The sequence below is a fragment of the Hemitrygon akajei genome, chromosome 23, assembly GCF_048418815.1.
Source record: "Hemitrygon akajei chromosome 23, sHemAka1.3, whole genome shotgun sequence".
In the NCBI taxonomy this organism is placed as follows: domain Eukaryota; kingdom Metazoa; phylum Chordata; class Chondrichthyes; order Myliobatiformes; family Dasyatidae; genus Hemitrygon; species Hemitrygon akajei.
In genome coordinates this window covers 16,734,260-16,759,500 of record NC_133146.1, presented here as the reverse complement: position 1 = coordinate 16,759,500, position 25,241 = coordinate 16,734,260, and the positions used below count along the sequence as shown (strand labels likewise).

Below are 25,241 nucleotides of genomic sequence, written 5' to 3'. Positions count from 1 at the left end.
GGCAAAAACAGAACTTTGGAAATGGAGTAGCTGTTGGAAGGGGAACATGGGGGCTAATTCCCACACACCAATGTCCCAAAGCAATGGCCGGGCAAATGAAAGTTACACAGTTAGTCCTCTCTAGATTAAAGTGTATGCCTTATGAGGATAGGTTGAATGACACAGAGCTTTTCTCTTTGGAGAGAAGGAAGAAGAGAGGTGACTTGATGGATGTCTACAAGATGATAAGAGGCACAGATCCAGTGGATAGGCAGACACTTTTTTCCAGGGCGGAAATAGCTCATACCAGGTGCTTAATTTTAAGGTGATTTGAAGAAAGTATGGGGGCAATGTCAGAGATAGTTTTTTTTACATGGAGAGAGGTGAGTGGCTGGAATACACTGCCAGGGCTGGGGGTAATGGAAACATCCTCCCCACATCCACGTTATCTAGGCCTTGCAACCCCCAACTCAACACTGACCTCCAGCTACTGAACATACAGTTATTTGTTGGCATATAAAACAGCACAGCACAGGAAAAGGCCACTCAGCCCACAATATTTGTAGAAACATAGAAAACCTACAGCACAGTACAGACAGACAGACATACTTTATTGATCCCGAGGGAAATTGGGTTTTGTTACAGCCGCACCAACCAAGAATAGTGTAGAAATATAGCAATATAAAACCATAAATAATTAAATAATAATAAGTTAATCATGCCAAGTGGAAATAAGTCCAGGACCAGCCTACTGGCTCAGGGTGTCTGACACTCCGAGGGAGGAGTTGTAAAGTTTGATGGCCACAGGCAGGATTGACTTCCTATGACGCTTAGTGTTACATCTCAGTGGAATGAGTCTCTGGCTGAATGTACTCCTGTGCCTAACCAGTACATTATGGAGAGGATGGGAGTCAATGTCCAAAATGGCATGCAACTTGGACAGCATCTTCTTTTCAGACACCACTGTCAGAGAGTCCAGTTCCACCCCCACAACATCACTGGCCTTACGAATGAGTTTGTTGATTCTGTTGGTGTCTGCTACCCTCAGCCTGCTGCCCCAGCACACAACAGCAAACATGATAGCACCGGCCACCACAGACTTGTAGAACATCCTCAGCATCTTCCGGCAAACCCTTTGGCCCACAATGCTGTGCCGAACATGTACTTACTTTAGAAATTACCTAGGGTTACCCATAGCCCTCTATATTTCTAATCTCATGTACCTATCCAAGATTCTCTAAAACACCCTATTGTATCCACCTCCACCACCGTCGCTGGCAACCAATTCCAGGCACTCATCACTCTCTACGTAAAAAAACTTACCCCTGACATCTCCTCTGTACCTATTTCCAAGCACCTTAAAACTGTGCCCTCTCATGTTAGCCATTTCAGCCCTGGGAAAAAACCTCTGACTATCCACACGATCAATGCCTCTCATCATCTTATACACCTCTATCAGGCCACCTCTCATCCTCCGTCGCTCCAAGGAGAAAAGGCCAAGTTCACTGAACCTATTCTCATAAGGCATGCTTCCCAATCCAGGCAACATCCTTGTAAATCTCCTCTGCACCCTTTCTATGGTTTCCACATCCTTCCTGTAGCGAGGTGACCAGAACTGAGCACAGTACTCCAAGTGGGGTCTGACCAGGGTCCTATATCTCTGTAAGATTACCTCTTGGCTCTTGAACTCAATCCCACAGTTGATGAAAGCCAATACACTGTATGCCTTCTTAACCACACAGCACAGCTTTGACTGTCCTATGGACTCGGACCCCAAGTCCTTCTGATCCTCCACACTGCCAAGAGTTTGACCATTTAAACTACGAGGGGTGATTGATAAGTTCGTGGCCTAAGGTAGAAGGAGTCAATTTTAGAAAACCTAGCACATTTATTTTTCCTACATTTACACACTTAGTCCAGCGGTCGTGGAGCATACGGATCCCTTCTTTGTAGAAGTCGGCGTCTTGGACCTCCAGAAGTGGTTCACAGCATGGGGTGATTGATAAGTTCGTAGCCTAAGGTGGAAGGAGATGTTATTAACTTCAAACTTTCTGCATTCTCACTAAAAGAGTTGAATTGCATGTGCATGTAACGAGAGCTGTATAGCTCATCTCCTTTTACCTTAGGCCATGTACTTATCAATCACCCCTGCTGTGGACCACTTCTACAAAGAAGGGATCCATATGCTCCACGACCGCTGGACTAAGTGTGTAAATGTAGGAGGGGACTATGTTGAAAAATAAATGTGCTAGGCTTTCTAAAATTGACACCTACCTTAGGCCACAAACTTATCAATCACCCTTTGTATATTCTGCCATCATATTTGACCTACCAAAATGTACCACTTCACATTTATCTGGGTTGAACTCCATCTGCCACTTCTCAGACCAGTTTTTGCATCCTATCGATGTCCCGCTGTAATCTCTGACAGCCCTCCACACTATCCACAACACCCCCAACTTTTGTGACATCAGCAAATTTACTAACGCATTCCTCCACTTCCTCATTCAGGTCATTTATAAAAATCGCAAAGAGACGGGGTCCCAGTACAGATCCCTGAGGTACACCACTGGTCACCTTTGTATTGAACATGATTGCCAAAATAAAACAAATCTCTTTTGTATGCATATGATCTATATCTCCATTCCCTGTGCATCTAACAGCTTCGTAAACACCATTACTGTATCTGGCTCCACCATGCTCCCTGATAACCTGTTCCACTCTTCATATAAGAAATTGCCATGCACATAACCATTAGACTTCCCCTCTCATACCTTGTGCGTAGGATAGTACTGTAGCGTAGCGGCTAGAATGCTTCACAGCACTAACGATCAGGGTTCATTTCCCATTGCTGCCTGTAAGGAGTTTGTCCATTTTCCCAGTGGCCTTCCTCTGGGTGCTCTGGTTTCCTCAAACATTTCAAAGACATATGGATTCGTGTTAGTTAAGTTGTGGGCATGTTGTTTGCACTGGAAGCGTAGTGACACTTGCGGGCTGCCTCAAGCACATCACTGGATTGTGTTTGTCATTGGCACAAACAATGTATTTTATCGTATGTTTCAATGATTTGATGAAAATGTACTATTTAAAGCTACTGTAATCTGATCTAATCTCTGGTACTTGATAGCTCTATCCTGAGAAAAAGATTTGGACTCTCTATCCTATTCAAGTCTCTCAATTTTATAGGATTTTTCCTGATCACTTAAGTATAGGAAACTGATACAGGACTTTGTGATATGGTGCAACTCAAACTACCTGCGTCTCAATATCACCAAGACCAAGGAGATGGTGGTGGACTTTAGGAGATCTAGGCCTCATATGGAGCCAGTGATCATTAATGGAGAATGTGTGGAGCAGGTTAAGACCTACAAGTATCTGGGAGTACAGTTAGACGAGAAGCTAGGCGTCATTCAATGTCTGTAGTGAGATGCTGAAGATGTTCTATAGGTCAGTTGTGGAGAGCGCCCTCTTTTTTGTGGTGGCGTGTTGGGGAGGAAGCATTAAGAAGAGGGACGCCTCACGTCTTAATAAGCTGGTAAGGAAGGCGGGCTCTGTCGTGGGCAAAGTACTGGAGAGTTTAACATCGGTAGCTGAGCGAAGGGCGCTGAGTAGGCTACGGTCAATTATGGATAATTCTGAACATCCTCTACATAGCACCATCCAGAGACAGAGAAGCAGTTTCAGCGACAGGTTACTATCGATGCAATGCTCCTCAGACAGGATGAAGAGGTCAATACTCCCCAATGCCATTAGGCTTTACAATTCTACCGCCAGGACTTAAGAACTTTTTAAAAGCTATTATTAATGCTTTTTGAGATAGTGATTTAGATGCATATCATATTCTTTACTGAGTTAAGTATTGTATGTAATTAGTTTTGCTACAACAAGTGTATGGGACATTGGAAAAAAGTTGAATTTCCCCATGGGGATGAATAAAGTATCTATCTATCTATCTATCTATCTATCATTCAGTGTTCAAGGCATGCTTTTCGGAGATCTGAAGGGCACAAATCCTATTGCAGATGCTATAATCTGGATATAAAACTGCAACAGAAAGAAGGCACGGGAGTCTCAGGGCTCACACCACCAGGCTCAGGAACACTTATTTCCATTCAACCATCAGGCTCCTAAACCAGAGGGGAAAACTTCACTTACTACAAAACTATTCCCACAACCTATGGACCAGTTTCAAGGACTCTTCACCTCATGTTCTCGATACTTATGCTTATTTATTTTATTATTATACATTTTTTTTCTTTCTTTTTGTATTTGCACAATTTGTCTGCCCTGATGGTGCAGTCGTTCATTGACTCTATTATGGTTACCGGATTTACTGAGTATGCTCGCAAGAAAATGAATCCCAGGGTTGTATGTGGTATCATATATGTACTTTGATAATAAATTTACTTTGAATTGGAGGTACTCAGTGGGTGGAGCAGCATCTGTGTGAGGAAAGGGATTGTCAACATTTTTGGTCAAAACCCTGCATCGCAACTGGGATTAGAGAGAAAAGACAGCTAGAGTAAAGAGAAGAGGGGGAGGGGAATATAGATGGAGGAGGGGGGATCGTTGTCTTGCTGCTGCTTGTGCATTGGGGGGGCTTTGGGGTTCTAACGTTTAACTGTCATTCATTCTTTGGGGCACTCCTCTGTTTTCATGGATGTTTGTGAAGAGAAAGAATTTTAGGACGTATATTGTATACATTTCTCTGACATTAAATGTACCGATTGAATGATGGACAGGTGGGGGTGGGACGAGGGTGGAGACAGAGGATAGAAGGGGATAGGCAAGCTACCAGAGCTGGATTCAAACAAGGAAGGTGAATCTAGAACCATTATGAGAGAGGTGAAGGACAAATGGATGGAATCTGGTGAGCAAATTTGTGGGTAGGTAGCTAGATTGATCGGGGAGGGAGAGAGGGTCGAGAACGGGTGATGGGGGGCGTTCTGGAGCGAGGGTATGGAAAACAAAACAAAAATTCTACTTGGCTACTTCTACCTATCACCCAGCTACCTCTGACTCTCAATTACACCTACCTGTCGTCCCTGCCCTTTCTTTGATCTACACCACCTACTGGGCTCTGTCTCAACCTTCCACACTTCTTTGTATAAAAACATAGACAACCTACAGCATAATACAGGCCCTTCGGCCCACAAAGTTGTGCCGAACATGTCCCTACCATAGAAATTACTAGGCTTACCTATAGCCCTCTATTTTACTAAGCTCCACGTAACTATCTAAAAGCCTCTTAAAAGATCCTATCGTATCCGTCTCCACCACTGTTGCCAGCAGCCCATTCCATGCACTCACCACTCTCTGAGTAAAAAACTTACCCCTGACATCTCCTCTGTACCTACCCCCCAGCACCTTAAACCCGCGTCCTCTTGTGGCAACCATTTCAACCCTGGAATAAAGCCTCTGACTATCCACAAGATCAATGCCTCTCATCATCTTATACACCTCTATCAGGTCACCTCTCATCCTCCATCACTCCAAGGAGAAAAGGCCGAGTTCACTCAACCTATTCTCATAAGGCATGCTCCCCAATCCAGGCAACATCCTTGCAAATCTCCTCTGCACTCTTTCTATGGCTTCCACATTCTTCCCATAGTGAGGCGACCAGAATTGAGCACAGTACTCCAAGTGGGGTCTGACCAGGGTCCTATATAGCTGCAGCATTACCCCTCGGCTCCTAAATTCAATTCCACGATTGATGAAGACCAATACACCATATACCTTCTTAACCATATATCATATCATATATGTATATCAGCTATATAGTCATAGAATACTACAGCATAGAAAAAGGCCCTTCAGCCCTTGTGCCAAACTATTAATCTGCATAGTCCCATCGACCTCCACCTGGACCATAGCCCTCTGTACCCTTACCATCCACGTACCTATCCAAACTTCTCTTAAATATTGAAATCAAACCCAGTCCCATCACTTCCACTGGCAGCTCATTCCACTTTCACCACACTCTATCTTTCTTCCTCACTCCCAGTCCTGATGCAGAGGGTTGATATGAAATGTTGACAATTCCTTCTTCCTACAGATGCTGCTCAACAAACTGAGTTCCTCCAGCACGTTGCTTTTGGTTGGCAGTCTCTGTGTTTCTTGGGGTAGAATGGGAATCTGGAAATGCAGGGAAACACTACCCTGTTGGGAAGCAGGCTTCTTGCCTGGCTGATTTATGTGACATACAACTCAGTCTAAGTTCTCACAAGAAACCAAATAACTGATCATTCATTATAATGAGAAAGAACGGTCCTTGGCGACCTAGTGACACCACTGAGCATAACTCCGCACCATGGAAGCTTCTGTCACCCCATGGTTAAAAAGATCCACCACCAATCCACAGTGCACAGTATCACAAGAGCATGCAGAGGATGCTAGATTCAGCCAGCTCCATTTCCAGCACAACCTTCCCCACCGTTGAGGACATTTTCAAGAGGTAATGCCTCAAGAAGGCAGCATCCATCATTAAGGATCCTCAGCATCTGGACATGCCCTCTTCATACCACTGGGGACTTGAGATTAAAATGAGATTCATTTGCCACATGTGCATCGAAGCATACAGGGGAATACTTTGTTTGCATCAACAACCAACACAGTCCAAGGATGTGCTGGGAGCAGCTCGTGAGTATTGCCATGCTGTGTAGCATGCCCGTAACATATTATCCCTACCAGTACATCTTTGGAATGTGGGAGGAAACCAGAGCACCTTGAGGAAACCCACATGAACCTGGGTTGCTGGTGCTGTAAAGCATTTTGCTACCATGTCGCTCTGCTACACTACAGTAATACTGAAACCTGAAGAGTCAATGATTTAGTTAGAGTCTTTTCCACTCTGTCATCAAATTCTGAACGGTCCATGAACACTACTTCATAATTCTTTTCCCTTTTGCATTATTTATTTATTTTGTAATTTATAGTAGTTTTGTCTTTGCACTGAACTGCTGCCGCAAAACAACAAATTTCATATCATATATGTCAGTAATAATAATAAATCTGCTTCTGATTCTTCCAACAGTGTATTACAATGCCACTTTGTTCAATTCTCCACTCATCAGAAGTCCTGAAGAGACAGACCGGAGTTTAGTTTAGGATTTCATCCAAATGACAGAACTTGCAGAAATAGAACACTCTGTCATTATAACTTTTATTCTGCATTGGACCTGAATCAATAAGGTCATTTTTGTAAATGCTTTGTAAATGTACAATCCTGGCCTCCTGGATGCTGACTCAGTGTACACAACCATTTAAAAATCAAAATTCATTAGTGGTTCTGATCAGCGCGATACTGCCCATCTTGTACCTTATACATCTGGCAGCAGGCAACCAACTGAACTGAGACATCTGGGAGACATCGTAATCTGATGATGAAATAAACATGAGCATCTACATTAGCTGATGATTCTCTTTTGATGAATGGTTTGCTGGTTTCCTGCATGTGTTAATCCGAGCATGGGAATGTTACAATGGATGCAGTGTACTATTCAGAGACCTCATCCTCAATTCATTCTTCATGGCCAGATCTGGGCAGTGAACCTGGCTAGATTTTAGCCAGAGGAACCACTGATAAATATCCATATGATAATCAGTTTCTAATAAGAATCTGGGTCATCAGCAGGAGTGCTAACGAATTTTCTTCCTCTTGCATCTAAATCATTAAGTGTAAGATTCAGGTCATGTTGCAACATTAGTTAGGCCACACTTGGAGTGTTGGTTGTAGTTCTGATCCACATATTACCAGAAGGATATAGAAGCTTTGGAAGATGACAAAGGGTGATGTTAAGCGGTTGATGTTGTGTACTTGGATTTTCAGAAGGTCTTTGACAAGGTGCCACACGAGTCTGCTTAACAAGCTAAAAGCCCATGATATTACAGGAAAGATTCTAGCATGGATAAATCAGTGGCTAGTGTGCAGGAGGCAAAGAGCGGGAATAAAGGGAGCCTTTTCTGACTGGCTGCCTGTGCCTAGTGGTGTTTCACAGAGATCTGTGTTGGGACCGATTCTTTTTACATTACACTGAATATCAATGATTTGGATGATGAAATTGGTGGCTTTGTTGCAAAGTTTTCAGACGATATGAAGGTAAGTGGAGGGGCAAGTAGTTTTGAGGAAGCAGAGAGGCTAGAAAAGGACTTAGCACGATTAGGAAAATGGGCAAAGAAAATCAGAATCAGAATCAAGTTTATTGTCACCAGCATGTGACGTGAAATTTGTTAACTTAGCAGCAGCAGTTCAACGCAACACATAATATAGCAGAAGAAAAAAAAATAATTACGTATGTTGAATAGATTTTAAAACTGTGCAAAAACAGAAATATTGTATATTTTTAAAAAAGTGAGGTAGTGTCCAAAGATTCGATGTCCATTTAGGAATCAGATGGCAGAGGAGAAGAAGCTGTTCCTGAAACGCCAAATCTCTTCAAACTCCTAATGAAGTATAGCTGCTGTCTTGACTTCTTTATGACAACATCGCTATGTTGGGACCAGGTTAGATCCTCAGAGATCTTGACACCCAGGAACCTAAATCTGCTCACTCTCTCCACTTCTGATCCTTCTATGAGGATTGGTATGTGTTCCTTCGTCTTATCCTTCCTAAAGTCCACAACCAGCTCTTTCATCTTACTGACGTTGAGTGCCAGGTTGTTGCTGCAGCACCACTCCACTAGTTGGCATATCTCAGTCCTGTACGCCCTCTCGTCATATCTGAGATTCTACCAACAATGGTTGTATCGTCAGCAAATTTGGTATTTGAGATGGTATTTGAGCTATGCCTAACCACACAGTCATGTGTATATAGAGAGTAGAGCAGTGGGCTAAGCAGACACCCCTGAAGTGCCCCAGTGTTGATCGTCAGCGAGGAGGAGATGTTATCACCAATCCGCACAGGAAGTTGAGGATCCAATTGCAGAGGGAGATGCAGAGGGAGATACAGAGGCACAGGTTCTGCAACTTCTCAATCAGGATTGTGGGAATGATGGTATTAAATGCTGAGCTATAGTCGATGGGCAGCATCCTGATGTAGGTGTTTGTGTTGTCCAGGTGGTCTAAAGCCGTGTGGAAAGCCATTGAGATTGCATCTGCCATTGACGTATTGTGGTGATAGGCAAATTGCAATGGGTCCAGGTCCTTTTTGAGGCAGGAGTTTATTCTAGTCATGACCAACCTCTCAAAACATTTCATCACTGTCGATGTGAATGCTACTGGGCGATAGACATCAAAGAAGCCCACATTATTCTTCTTATGGCACTGGTATTTTTGAAGCAAGTGGGAACATCTGCCTATAGCAGTGAGAGGTTGAAAATGTGCTTGAATACTCCGGCTAGTTGGTTGGCACAGGTTTTCAGAGCCTTACCAGGTAGGTACTCCATCAGACCTTCCGCCTTGCAAGGGTTCAGTTTCTTTAAAGACAGCCTAATGTCGGCCTCTGAGATGGAGATCACAGGGTCATCAGGTGCAGCAGGGATCTTCACAGCTGTAGTTGTATCCTCCCTTTCAAAGCGTGCATAGAAGATATTGAGTTCATCTGGTACTGAAGCATCGCTGCCATTCATGCTATTTTGTAGGAAGTAATGTCTTGCAGACCCTGCCAGAATTGCCATGCATCCAATGTTACCTCCAACTTTGTTCGAAATAGTCTCTTCGCCCTTGAAATAGCCCTCTGCAAATCATGCCTGGTTTTCTGGTACAGGCCTGGGTCACCAGACTTGAACGCCACATATCAAGCCTTCAGTAGATGACGTGCCTCAGGGTTCATTCACAGCTTTTGGTTTGGGAATGTACAGTGAGTCTTTGTGGGGACATACTCATCCACACAGGTTTTAATGAAGTTTGTAACAACTGAAGCATACCCATCCAGGTTCGAAGATGAGCCCTTGAATACAATCCAGTCCACCGATTCAAAGCAATCCTATAGGCGCTCCTGTGGTTCCCTTGTCCAAACCTTCCTGGCCCTCATCACTAGTGCTGAAGTCTTCAGTCTCTGCCTATACTCAGGGAGTAGAAGTACAGCCAGGTGATCAGACTTCCTTAAGTGAGGGTGTGGAATAGCACGGTAGGCATTCTTGATGGTGATGTAGCAATGGTCCAGTGTGTTGTTTCTTCTGGTATCGCAAGTGATCTGTTGATGATAGTTGCTTAGTGATTTTTTTCAGACTGGCCTGGTTAAAATCTCCCAAAACAATGGTGAAGGCATTCGGGTGTGCTGTTTCGTGCATGTTGATCCCATTGCTCAGATCATCTATCTAAAGCCTGCTTGACATTGGCCTGAGGTGGAATGTAAACTGCTACCAAAATGACCCCAGAGAACTCCCGTGGTAGGCAAAAAGGATGGCACTTTACTGCTAGATATTCCAGGTCTGGTGAGCAGAATTGGGACAGCATTGATATATTTCTGCACCAAGAAGAGTTGATCATCCTCCACCTCTGCTTTTGAGAGACTCTGTAGATCTATCCTGATGGTGTATCACTGCATCTGGTATGGAAGGGGTTAACCAGGATTCTGTGAAACAAAGGACACATGTGGTCCTAATGTGCCTCTGCTTCAGCACCCTAACTCTGAGATCATTGATTTTATTCACCAGAGACTGCACATTCGCCAGCAAGATAGTCAGTATAGGGAGTTTAAAACCCCATTTCTTTAAACGCACTTGTAACCCCGATCTACATCCGCGCTTCCTCCAAGGTGTCCCCCGTGGGCACTTCCGACCACAACTGGTGTTGTTTCTGTCGGTTTTAAGCAGCAATAGTTCATTTAAATGCATTAAGACATCTTTGTTGACTGTACTGACCTTAGAAGCGGTTGTGCTTTTTAGCTGCATCAGGCTGAAATGGGAATATTTGATCGTATTCATTGAAAGTACTGCTGGTACTTGAGTAGAAGCAAGGCGCCCCGGAAGGCAGATGGAATACAGTATTGGGAGGTGTACGGCCAGGCACTTTGGCAGAAGAAATCAAAGGGTTGACTATATACTAAATGGAGAGAAAATACAAAAAACTGAAGTGCAAAGGGACTTGGTAGACCTTGTGCAGGATTCCCTAAAGGTTAATTTGCAGGTTGAGTCGGTGGTGAGGAAGGCAAATGCAATGTTAGTATTCATTTCAAGAGGACTAGAATATAAAAGCAAGGAATTAATGTTGAAGCTTTATAAAGCACTGGTGAGGCCTCACTTGGAGTATTGTGAGCAGTTTTGGCCCCTTATCTTAGAAAGGATGTGCTGAAACTGGAGAGGTTTCAAAGGAAGTTCACATGATTCTAGGGTGAATAGCTTGTCATATGAAGAGCGTTTGATGGCTCTAGGCCTGTGTTATTAGAAGTCAGAAGAATGAGAGGTGACTTCATTAAAACCTATCGAATGGTGAAGTGCCTTGATAGAATGGATGTGGAGAGGATGTTTCCCATGGTGGGAGAGTCTAAGACCAGAGGACACAGTCTCAGAATAAAGGTATATCCTTTTAGAATGGAGATGAGGAGGAATTTCTTTAGCCAGAGTAGTGAATCTGTGGAATTCTTTGTCAAATGCAGCTGTAGAGGCCAAGTCTTTATGTATATTTAAGGCAGAGGTTGATAGACTCACGATTGGTCAGGGCATGAAGGGATACAGGGAGAAGGCGGGAGATTGAGGCTGGGAGGAAAATTGGATCAGCCATGATGAATTGACGGAGCAATTGATAAGCCAAATGACCTAGTTTTGCTCCTATACCTTATAGTCTTATGCTGTGGGGCAAGTTCTTTCACGCAGGGAGTGGTGAGTGCTTCGAATGGGCTGCCAAAGGGGTGGTGCTGGAAACAGATATGATAGTAGTGTTTTAGGCAGGGAATGGAGGGATATGGATCATGTGCAGACAGAAAAGGTTTCAGTTTAATTCTGTATCATGTTCAGTGTATACATTGAGGTCTAAAAGGTCTATTCCTGTGCTGTAGCATTCTACGTTTAGCCGACTGTTAACACCAACCCTAAAGATCAATTCACAGCCAGCATCATGCAAAAAGTATGATTTAAAAATAAAAGTCTAGAAGAAAGTCAGTGAAAAGTCTGGGAGATACACAAGAACCCATCACACTTCTCTGTTCAGATTCTGGGTGACTGGGTGTATACTCCCCCGTGTGCTGACCACCGCTTGATCCACACAGGTAAGAGGCAGAAGGGTTGTTACTATTCAGTCGCCTAGGTGCTGATGTATCTGCTTATTATCAGATGGATGCACTGCTGGAGTCCCAGATGACTAACAGGACCTGTCTGGGAAAGCCAGCCCCCAGAACAGCACAGTGTAACTGACAGGGTCACTGTCTGGATCGCCCAGCTGTCGAAACTGCCACCGAGATTGAATGCAGACACAAGATATAACAGCTGCCCGAGTCTGCAGCAAAAAGCAATCAGATGGAGGAACTCGGCAAGTCAAGCAGCATCTGTGGGGGTGTGTGTGGTGAAGGGCAGTTGATGTTCAGGTCTCATACAACAATCCAGGAACAAGCTCTCCCACCCACAGTGCCTGTGCCAACCACTGATGCTGATATGCTGATTAATTTGCCCATGGTTGATACCCTTTCCATTCCCTATCTGTTCATGTGCCTCTCTAAATTTATTTGTGTTGATAACAGTGCAGAACAGGCCTTTCCGGCCCAACGAGCTGTGCCGGCCAGCAACCCACCTAGCCTAATCACAGGACAATTTATAATGACTAATTAACACACTAATTGGTGCATCTTTGGGCTTTATGAAGAAACGGAGAGGCGGAGTGGTCAAGATGGCACTAAACAGTGACTCCTTTGCTTGCATCTTCAGAAACAGCTCTATTTCTACCGTTGATATCTCTTTTTTCCTTTTCAAGGTTCTGTTGAAGACCCTGACCTGCAGTTACACTGACTTTGGTTCTTTGTGGGAATGGGACCCACTCCCAGGGCCTCAGGACCGGCCGCTTTTTGATATCCCAAGGACGCGGCCTGGAAGGCAAGCACACCTTCGGGGTTCCGGATTTTCCTGGCTCTGGAGACGGGCTCATCCTAGGCCGGTGCTCTGACTGAAACGTCACGGGAGAACACGGAACATTGGGAGCAGTGGGTTAGCTGCCGGGGGCTGTGTGTCCGGAAAGCTGAGCCTTTATGGGGCGACTCTCTGGATGCAGAGCTTGGAAAAAGTGACGCAACAGACTTTTAACATCGTAAATCAGTGAGTTGTTTGTTATGTCTCCCCTCTCGCTGTGAAATGGGGACACCTATTTTTCCCTTATTAGGAAGAGAGAAAGCCTATGGTATGTTGAATACCGGGCGAGTCTTTGGGGTACTGCAAGTCTGTGTCTTTATTGATGCTTTGCTGCACGCTTGAGTGCTTGATGGGGGGTGCTGATGCTTTTTTTGCTGGTGGGGAGTGTCGTTGCTTTGTTGCTGCTTGTGCGTGGGAGGGGGGAGTTGGGGGGGTTTGGGGTTCTAACATTTAACTGTCGTTCATTCTTTGGGGCACTCCTCTGTTTTTGTAGATGTTTGCGAAGAAGAAGAATTTCAGGCTGTATATTGTATACATTTCTCTGGCATTAAATGTACCTATTGAACCTATTGAACTGGAGCACCTGGAGGAAATCCTCATGCTAACAGAAAGAATACACAAACAGCTTACAGACTGTGGCAGAATGGATCTCCGACTCTGATGCTCTGAGCTGCAACAGCGTTGCACTAACCAGTATACAACCATGGTGTGCCCCTTGGCCTCTAAAAGTCTCCAGCTGCTGATTTCCTCCCATGGTTTCATAATTTGCACTGAGCTTGAATTATTATTCATACTATTATTCTACTATTCATACTAAACAATTGAAAAGTTACTTGTTCAAGAAACCTAAATGAATACAACCCAGTAAACTTAAATCAGCTCATTGAAAATAAATAAGAAAGATATGACCCTGTGCACACTCTTCTCTCCAGCACTGTTTCCTCCCACTGCAATCAATGGGTGCACAAGACAGGGGCCACTTGGCCTAGTACAGGTTCAGCAGGCAGGTTTCCCAGTCGCAGGGCAAGAAGTGCAAGGATGATTTCATCTATCAGGGCTCCATCAGGAGTTCTATAACAGAGGTGTGACTGGGAGTATCGAACCACTGATGGAAGATGTGATTCTGCCTGTACTTGGGAGTCCGGCCTTTCTTTGTCAGTAAGGAAGGCAAATACAATTGTAGCATTCATTTTGAGAGGACTAGAACATTAAAGTAAGGATGGAACAATGCGACTTAATAAGGCATTGGTCAGATCACATTTAGAGTACTGTGAGCAGTTTTAGGCCTCATATCTAAGGAAGAATATGCTGGCATTGGAGAAAGTCCAGAGGAGATTTACAAGAATGATATTGAGAAAGAAAGGGTTAACATGTGAGGAACATTTAATGGCTCTGGGCCTGTACTGGCTGGAGTCCAGAAGGATGAAGGGGTAATCTCACTGAAACCCATAGAATACAGGAAGGCCTGAACAGAGTGCATGTGGAGAGGATGTTTCCAATAGAGGGGGAATCTAGGACCAGAGGGCATAGCCTCAGAACAGGACTTCTCTAGAACAGAGATGAGGAATTTCTTTAGCCAGAGAATGGTGATTCTTCGGAATGCCTGGTGAACAGTGGAGGCCAGTCATTGGGTATACTTAAAGTGAGGTTGATAAGTTCACAATTAGTAAGGGTGTCAAAGGTTCTGCAGACGATGTGGTTGAGAGGGAAAAATAAATCTACTATGATCCAATAGTGAAGCAGGCTCAGTGTACCAAATGCCCCAATATGGTCCCCTGGTTTATAGGTAAACACCAGCAGTTCTGAGCAGCCTTTGAAGCAGGATAATCACATCATTGTCTTTTCTTTCCCTGTTTAATTTTTCTCTTGGAAATCTCCCACACTGGTATTCATCTTATTTCTGATAGCAATATTACAGGCTGCTGGGCTTGGCTTAGGATCTTTGCTTTAGCATTGGAAAACTAATTAAAAACTTTAGATGACATTTGGCAAGGGTTTTCCCTAGTAAATAAAACACAGTGTCTGGAGGTTCAGCAGTTACATTAAATTATACACCTTACACATGTGTATATTCTGAAGGTATGGGATATTTGTCATTACATTTCACAGGCAACCATTTTACAGACTACACAGAAGATAATGTATTTAAGTACACCAAAGCTTTTACTGGCAATAGATTGTTCAGCACTTGGACTGCTACACTGAGTGGAGCTCCCATTCACATGAGTGGAAACTGAGAAGATAGTACATCATTTTTATTTATTTACAGATTCAGATTCAGATTATTGTCATTTAGAAACCACAAATGCAATGCAGTTAATAAATGAGACAACCTTCCTCCAGAATGATATCACAAAAGCACATGACAAAACAGACTACACCAGAAAATCCCCATAACATTTGGCAATCCCCAAACCAGAGTCTGGAGAGGCTGCTGCGTATTAATATCGCGCTACCGTCTTAGCACGTTCCCCGGAAAGGAGCTCCAAATCCACCAGACAAACAAGACCAAAAACTAAAGCTACAAGACCTGCACAAAACCACATAGTTAAAACATATAGTTGCAACAGTGCAAACAATACCATAATTTGATTAAAAAAAACAGACCATGGGCATGGTAAAAATAGTCCAAAGATGTTAAAAGACTATAAGTTCGAAAGAAACCACCACACAGTTTCCAGAAGTCCTCAGGGTCCCGATAGACTTGTCATCCCGCGCCGGCGGCAGAAGGGAATACCCCCGCTATGGACTTCCACGGCACCGCCTGACTCAGCCTCGCAGACGCAGCAAACAATGAAAGCTCCGTCGAACCCAGCCTCGCAGACACAGCACACACTGAAAGCGACCTGACCGCAACGGACTCCGAGTCCGTCGAACCTCCGAGCCTCCGACCATCCCCTCCGGCACAGCTTCTCCAAGCACCATCCTCTGCCGAGCGTATTAAGACTCCCCCGCCAGCAGCCACCGGCAATGCGACCCCGAGGACTGGGGGCCTGTTCTGTTCTGAGACCCGGACCTCACAGCAGCAGCAGCAATGAAGAAGGCCTTCCTGGAGATTTCCAGATGTTCCTTCGTGCTCCCACGTCCGTTTTTCATCAGATTAGGACTGTGCACGGCACTCCGCTTGACAAATAACAGATATCAACTCCAGACAGGCTGCTGCAGACTGAATTGCGCCGCCATCTTGAAGAGCAATACCATGCAGAACAGGACCTGTCGGCCCAATGCGCCACATAGCACAGCAAACCAGCTTTTTAACATTAGCCTATTCACAGGACAATTACAAATGGCCAACTAATCTAAATGAAGGGTCTCGGCCTGAAATGTCTACAGATTATTCACTTTCATAGATACTGCCTGACCTGCTGAGTTCCTCCAGCATTTTGTGTGTGTTGTTCTAGATTTCCAGTATCTGCAGAATCTCTTGTGTTTGATAACCTACTAATCAGTATGTCTTTGCACCTTGGGAGGAACCAGAGCACCTGGAGAAAACCTACATCCTCATGGGGAGAATGTGCAAATGGCTTACAGACTGAGCTGGAAGTGAACTCTAAATTCTGGAACGGCCGAGCTGTAATAGCATTGCGCTAACTGCTTTGCTACCCTGGCATCCTGTAAACTAAATTTTACACGGCAAATACAAATGATATTAATACCTTTACCCAACCTGGGTTACAAGGTTGTTGCCCACCCAACACAGACTGTTAATCAAGGTCTTGAAATGTGCCACACTCACTCACACAGCAGCTGCAGAGCTCTGAAAGCTCTAAGTCTCAAACCATTGAGTTTACCTCGAGCTGCCTTCAGCTTTTGCCGTTCAGCTTCGCGCTCTGCCTTGGTTTGATTGCTTTTTACGCCCAGGGCTCCAATAACCAGCCTTCGAGCCAGCATGGCGCTTGTCTGAGGTCGTTCCTTTGCTGGAAGGAGAAATTCTGAAACAAGAGAGGTGGGAACAGAGGACTTAGTTCTTTTTTTAAACCATGAATATCAAGCAGAGACCCCAATTGAACAGAATGGAACTTTTACACAGCATATTGGCAGAGAAAATAAACAGTAATTCATAGATAACAGCTCGTTTAATACTAGTATACACAGCGGTTATGGCCACATTAAAACAATTACATTCATTTTCAATTACGTGGCTTTTGTAAATCATACTATAAGATGTGAAAGAAAATTACTTCAGAGAATGTGATCTTATAATCTCATTGCAGAAGAGCAATGTTTTACTGTTTAGAGGTCACTAAATCTGTCATATTAATGGCTCAGAATGCATTTGCAAAGGAAATTATATTTGCACACTTTTGATCCCTCTTTCTTAAAATCACAACTTTGTGTGCTTTATTTAATGTCTTGGATGAAACAGCCTACTCTTGATTGATTCTTATGGTTCCGCAAAATCTGGAAAATAAAAATCCCTGCCATCTTAAATCACTTAAATAATTGGTCCCCTTCCTTTGATAGGTACAACATGCAAGCATACAAACAAATCTCTTTCCCTGCCACTGAATAAGCATATTCGTCATGCATTATTCAACTAACTGGTTACAAATTGCCAAATCATTACCACCTTTCAGTGCCTAATCATGGAAGCAATGCAGTTTTTTCTCAAGGATCTGCATAAATAATATAGAGTCAGGGAAATTACCTGTGAGCCCTCGTACTTCAGATAATAAATGCCATGGCTGTGTGCATCTCTAAGTGGGAAGTGGTGTGTGATTTTAAATTTAATCTAACTCTAACAGCAGTTTTAATGAGGCATTTTATCCGATTGGAAATTGTTATGCTCTGCTCTGCTTTATTTCAGAATCTATATCCATTTCCATATGGTAGTTTTACCCATTATATTGAGCCTGTGGTTCTACTTTGTTAGGAGTTTGAGGCAATATGGTATGTCACGAAAGACATACAAAAATTCCTATAGATCTATGACGGAGTGCATTCTAACTGGTCTCGTCACAGATTGGTATGCAATCACCAATGCACAGGGTGGAAAGAGGCTGCAGCGGGTTGTAGACTCACTAGTTCCATTATGAGAACACTGCTCCCCACCATTGAGGACATATTCGAGAGGCCTCTAGGAGGCAGCATCTGTCAGTAAGGACCCTCACTACCTGGGACATGACCTTATTACTACCATCGGAGAGCAAGTACATGAACCTGGAGACCCACACTCAATAATTTAGGAACAGCTTGTTCCTGTCTGCATCCAGTTTCTGAATGGACAACGAACCCATAAACAATATCTCACTTACTTGTTATTTCTGCACTACTTAATTAATTTATATAATATATATTGACTGTAATTCACCATTTTTCTCTATTATTATATAAATATAACTACTGTTATAACAACAAAGTTCACAACATACGCTGGTGATATTGAACCTGATTCTGATTTTGTGAACAGTACCTCATTATTCCTTTTTTCTGACACTATTTATTTTGCAATTTATAGTAAGGTTTACGTCTTTGCAGTCTACTGCTGGTGTAAAACATCAGTTGAACGTCATAAAAGTTGATGATAATAATTCTGAATCTGACATAACAAAACTTAATTGGATACCCACTCGTAGGTGTCAACCCTCTGATGAACATCAACAACTCTAAGTGGCCCAGCACTCAGGAATGGGTAGAACAGGGTATGACAGAGAAATGGACGTCATGCTCATAAAAATACCTCACACTCCTTCCTCCCTTTCTTCTTCTTGTTTTACGGCAGTTGGCACCCAGCTTAATGGGGAAATACCGCCACCTTCTGCTTCGGAGTGCGGATCAGACGATAGACTTACATTCCAAATCCCTTCACCCATTCACACACATACACACACCCCCACCCCAATCTACACTTTATCCTTTCTTCTTTGGCCATCCTAGTACCCTATTCCTATTTATCCATCATATCCTATAAAATATCCATTATATCATATCCTATATACCTCATATTCCATCTGGGCAGCCTCCAACCTGATTGCATAAACATTAATTTCTCAAGCATCTGACAACTTCTCCACCCCTTCCCCATTTTGTCTCCCCTCTTACCCTTTTATCTTCTCGTCACCTGTCCATCACCTCCCTCTAATCTCCTTCCCTTTATCCTATGGCCCACTCTCCTCTCCTATCAGATTCCTTCTTCTCCAACCCTTTCACCTTCTAACTTCTTACTTCATTTCCACTGCCCCCCCACCCACCTTCCCCCTCACCTGGTCTCAACTATCGCCCTCCAGGTTGCACTTCTCCTCCTCCCATTACATTCTGGCTTCTGCTCCCTTCCTTTCCGGTCCTGAGGAATGTCGACTCTGCATTCCTTTCCACAGGTGCTGCCTGATTTGCTGAGTTGCTCTAGCACTTTGTGTATGTTGCTCAACGTTTCCAGCATCTACAAAATCTCGTGTGTTTCTGCTTTGCAGGGATGTGGCCTGAGCTGCAGAGTAGTTCAGCATTTTCTGAAGATATTAAAGACTTTCAGCTTCTGCAGCAATCTGTTTTCGTGCTCTCAGATTCAAATCAGCCCTCCACCAACTTCTTGGGTACTTTTACTTCAGCAGACACTTCAGTAGGTACAGGTATGTACCTAATAAAGTGGCCACTGGGATAGAATCCAGTGTGGTCTTTAGCTGCTGTAGCCCATCCACTTCAACGTTTGACATGTCGTGTGTCAGAGATGCTTTTCTGCACACCACTGTTATAATGTATTATTATTTGAGTTACTGTCACCTTCCCGTCATCTTGAACCAGTCTGGTTATTCTCCTCTGACTTCTGTCATTAACAAGGCGTTTTCACCCACAAAACCGCCGATAACTGGATATTTTTTTGTTTCTCGCACCATTCTCTGTAAAGTCTAAAGACTGTTGTATGTGGACATTTGAGGAGATCAACTTCCTGAGATACTCAGACCACCTCAACAGGCACCAACAAGTCACTCAGATTACATTTCTTCCCCATTCTGATGTTTGATCTGAACAACTCAACTGCTTGATAGTGTCTGTATGTTTTTATGCATTGAGTTGCTGTCACATGATAGGCTGCTTAGATATTTGCATTAATGAGTAGGCATATTGATGTACCTAATAAAATGGCCACTGAGTGTACAATGGTGAAATCAGGGTGCTGCCTGCAATGCTCACACCACAAGAAATGTTGCTGAGAACGGGTACTGAATGATATATTAAAACTAAAAGCCCACTGGTTTTTAATTATAACATCTGTATTTTATTAATGCTTTGCACAAATGTGAACAGCTAATTTGGGAGTGGTGGATTAATTGAGAGATAATTCAGCTCCACACACTGGGAAGCATGCAAACCATGTCTTTCAGGACCGACTGTTGGCTTGCAGTTCCAGTACACTGGAGAATCTTAATGTACCGCTCAATGACAGGATTATTATAGCACAATCCCTGTAATAGAATTTAGAAGCGGTGATTTCAAGTGCAGCTTGAAAATTGCAGTTATGTCGATCATGAAACCATTCTTTCTGGCTGTTAATACATCAAGTTTCCTTAAAAGAAAAAAGCACTAATGTTGCAAATCTGAAATAAAAGCATCATGCGGGGAATGTGCATCAGCACGCATAGAGAAAGCAGGTGTTCTAACAGCGTTACATAACCAGTCTGCCTTTCCCATTTGTGCCTTCACTAACTGGCCTATTTCGCACTGCACTATCATTTCTTCCGTACTGAAGGGTGTTGACATTTGCAGGCTGCCCCCAGCACAATGCTCAAATTTCAAAGTTCAAAGCAAATTTATTATCAAAGTATATACACGGTATACAAACTTGAGATTTGTCTTCTTGCTGGCAGCCACAAAACAAAGAAACGCAATAGAACCTGTTTAAAGAAAAAGACACACACAACAAAGACCATCAAATACCTAATGTGTGGAAAGAAAAAGAACAAATTGTGCAGACAATAAAAAGTATACAAATAACATAACCGCAGGGTTCCCAAAGTACCTCAGTGCTGTGCTGGTGGTTGCAGGCCAGAGCTCCAGAGTCAATTCAGCACTGAACCACTCAAGCAAATCACACAAATAGTAAAAAAAAATAGACAAAAACAGAAGGAACACCAACTGCAGAGTCCACAGTTGTGGAGTGCGTTCAGTGCTGAGGCAAGTGGATCCTGTCCAGAAGTCTGATGGCAGCAGGACAACAGAACTCGGCGGCATGTGACTCAAGATGCCTACACCTTCCACTGGCACCAGCAATGAGAAGAGACCGGTCAAATGCAGGCAGATAGCTCTGAACAACTGCTTGTTTTTCGCTCTCGTCCTCGATCCGTTATTTGACATGGAGTAATGGAGCTTAGCATGGGTTCATGCTCCACTATTGGGGATTGACGCAGCATGCACCCCCAGTGTTGGCTGCCTCGGCATACTTGAGAGTCCAGTTCATTGAAACCCCCAGGAGATCGCAGAAGCACCAGATCATTTACCCAGCACAAAGGTACATTCTTAAAATGGAAATTACAGGCTGCAAACAATTGCAGTTCAGAAGAAGAAAAAGTAGTATATTTGGAAGAAGAGCCTCTAGTTGTTTTGTAAGCTGTCTACAAGGCGTCACTATTGGACCATAAGACATAAGGGCAGAATTGGACCATCTGGTCCATCGAGTCTGCTCTGTCATTACATCATGGCTGAACCATTTCCCTCTCAACCCCATTTTCTTGCTTCCTCCCCATAACCTTTCATGCCCTGACTAATAAAGAACCTACCAACTTCTGCCTTAAATACAACCAGTGACCTGGCCTCTACAGCTGCCTGTGGCCACGAATTCCACAGACTCACCACTCTCTAGTTAAAGAAATTCCTCCTCATCTCTGTTCCAAATGGATATCCCTCTATTTTGAAGCTGTCCTCTCTGGATGTAGTCTCTCCAATCAAAAGAAACATCCTCTTCACATCCAATCTATATAGATCTTTCAACATTTGATAGGTTTCAATGAGAACACCCTCATTCTTCTAAATTTCATATCTTCGTATTGTCTACAAACTTGGCCACAAGCCATTAACTTCATCATCCAAATCATTGATTTATAACGTAAAAGAAAACTGGTCCCAACACAGATCCCTGCAGAACACCGGCAGACAACCAGAAAAAGCTCCCTTTATTCCCACTCTTTGCCTCCTGCAAATTAGTCATTCTACTATCTTTACTGTAATACCATGGGCTCTTATCCAGTTTAACAGCCGCATGTGGGGCACCTTGTCAAAGGCCTTCTGAAAATACAAGTACACCACATCCACCGATTCTCCTTTGTCTATCCTGCCTGTTACTTCTTCAAAGAATTTAAAAAGATTTGTCAGGCTAGATTTTCTTTTAAGGAGACCATAATGACTTTGGCCTATTTTGTCATATACCACCAATACTCCAAAACCGCATCCTTAACAATCGACTCCAACATCTTCCCAACCACTGAGGTCAGGATAAATGGCCTATCATTTCCTTTCTTCTGCCTCCTTCTCTTCTTGAAAAGCAGAGTGACATTTTCAATTTTCCAGTCCATTCCAGAATCTAGTGATACTTAAAAGATCATAACTAATGCCTCCACAACCTCTTCAGCTACCTCTTTTAGATCCCTGGAGTATAGTCCATCTGATCCAAGAGACTTATCTATCTTCAGATCTTTCAGTTTCCCAAACACCATCTCACTCACAATAGCAACTGTACTCACTTCTGTTGCTAGTCACTCTCGAACTTCCAGCATACTACTAGTATCTTCCACAGTGAAGACTGATGCAAAATATTTATTTTGTTCATCCGCCATTTTCTTGTCTTCCGTTACTACCTCTCCAGCATCATTTTCCAGCGGTTTAATATCTATTCTCACCTTTCTTTTACCTTTTATATATCTGAAAAAACTTCCAGCATAATTTTTGATATTATTGGCAAGCTTACCTTCATATTTAATCTCCCCCCATGACTTTTTTAGTTGCTTTCTGCTGGCTTTTAGAAGTTTCCCAATCAGCTAACATCCCACCATTCTTTGCTCTATTATATGCCCTTTCTTTTACTTTTATGTTGGCCTTGACTTCCCTTGTTAGCCACGGTTGTGTTATCCTGTCTTTAGAATACTTCTTCTTTGATGTATCTATCGTGTGCCTTCTGAATTGCTCCCAGAAACTGCAGCCATTGTGGCTCTGCCATCATCTCCGCTAGTGTCCCCTTCCAATCAATAATACTGATATCTGAATTTAGTTACTCCCTCTCAAATTACAGAGTGAATTCTATCATATTATGATCACAGTTTCCTAAAGGTTCTTTTACCTTAAGCTCCCCTATCATACCTGGATCATAACACAACACGGAATCCAGAATTGCTGATCCCCTAGTGGGTTCAACCACAAGTTACTCAAAAAAAAAACACCTTGGAGGCATTCTACAAATTCTCTCTCTTGGGATCCAGCATCAACCTGATTTTCCCAATCTATCTACAGATTGAAATCCCTCATGATTAACATAACATTGACTTTATGACATGCTTTTCCTGTCTCCTGCTGTACTTTGTAGACCACATTCTGGCTACTGTTCAGAGCCTGTAAATAACTCCAATTAGGGTCTTCTTATCCTTGCAGTTTCTTAACTCTAACCAGAAGGATCTTCTGATCCTATATCACCTCTTTCCAAAGATTTGCTTTCATTTTTTCACCAGCAGAGCCACTCTTCCTCCTCCACAGCACACCTGTCTGTGTATCCTTGGATATTAGGCTCCCAATTAGAATCGTCTTTCAGCCACGAGTCTGTGATACCCACAACATCATACCTGCCAATCTGTAACTGCACTACAAGATCATCTACCTTATTTTGTGTGCAACATGCACTCAAATAGAACAACTTCAGTCCTGTATTTGTCACTCTTTTACACTGCAACCCATCCTAATGACTGCAATTTTACCCTATCATCAGCCTGTTCTTCCTGACAGTCTCACTATACACTACCTCTGCTGTAAACCAACATCCCTGACCTCAGCCCTATCACTCTGGTTCCCACCCCCCTGCCTAATTAGTCTAAACCTTCCCCAACAACTCTTGCAAACCTGCCCGCAAGGATACTGTTCCCCCTTGGGTTCAGGTGTAGCCCGTTCCTTTTGTACAGGTCATACCTTGCCCAGAAAGGATACCAGTGATTCATATATCTGAAACCCTTCCCTCTGCACCAGTTCCTCAGCCACAAATTTATCTGCCAAATCATCCTATTTTACCCTCACTGGTGCATGGCACAGGCAGTAATCCAGAGAATACCACCTTGGAGGTCCTGCTTTACAGATTTCTACCTAGCTCTCTAAATTCTCTTTTTAGGACCTCCTCTCTTTTCCTTCCTTTATCTTTGGTACCAATATGTACCAAGACATCTGGCTACCTCCCCCTTCAGAATGTTGTGGAAACAATTTGAAATGTCCTTGACCCTGGCAGCAGGGAGGCAACATACCATCTGGGTCTCTCTATTGTATCCACAGACTCTCCTATCTACTCCTTTAACTATGGAGTCACCCATCACCACTGCATTCTTCCTCTGCCTTCTTTGTTTCTGAGTGACAACTCAATGCCAGAGACCTCATTGCTGTGGCTCCCCCCAGTAGGTCATTTCCCCCCAAACAGCATTCAAAATGGTATATCTGTTATTGCGGGGAACAGCCATAGGAGTACTGGCTGCCTAGTTCCCTTCATTCCCCTAATGGTCACCCATTCACCTGCTTCCTGCAACCTCGGGGTGACTACCTCTCAGTTTCCCTTATGAGCCGAAGGTCATCGATTGCAGCTCCAGTTCTTTAACATGTTCTCTGAGGAGCTGCAGCTTGATACTTCTGGTGCAGATGTGGCTTTCTGGGATGCTGGACATCTCCCAGACTTCTCACATCTCACACACAGCCCCTGGAACCATTCTTACTGCCCTAACTATACAATTAAGAGATGAAGAATAAGCAAGAAAAAGCTTATCAGATACTTACATTGCCTACAACTATTACTGCCCAACCCTACTGAGCCAAAGCCAAAAGTCTCCCCACTCTAACATTGTCCCACTTTATCTCGCTGGCACCACCTTGGTGGAAGTAACTCAGACTATGTTGGTCATTGACTTAAACAATATATTTTACTATATGTTTATATATACATGTGATAAATAAAGCTAATCTTTAGCTTTGCCATTTAATCTTTCCTATGTCTCTGTCAGAAATGCTATTATATCTTCTAGGGTTCTTGGGAAATAAAATGTTGTCTATCTTAGAGTGAAAATGTTCCATGTTTGTGGGACTTGGGCTCATTAAATA

At 43.4% G+C, this 25,241-nt stretch overlaps 1 protein-coding gene across 4 annotated transcripts in view; it reads right to left on the bottom strand.

The window, feature by feature from the left end:
• Nucleotides 1–25,241, bottom strand: part of r3hcc1l (R3H domain and coiled-coil containing 1-like) — a 315,233-nt gene that overhangs the window by 74,758 nt on the left and 215,234 nt on the right. For 3 of the 4 annotated variants that reach the window (XM_073027035.1, XM_073027037.1, XM_073027036.1), the window contains one exon: nt 16,766–16,906. In XM_073027035.1, coding sequence (XP_072883136.1) covers nt 16,766–16,906 — 141 coding nt within the window. Of the gene's footprint in view, nt 1–16,765; nt 16,907–25,241 lie in introns of those variants that run through there. The other variant, XR_012096079.1, reaches the window with a different exon arrangement.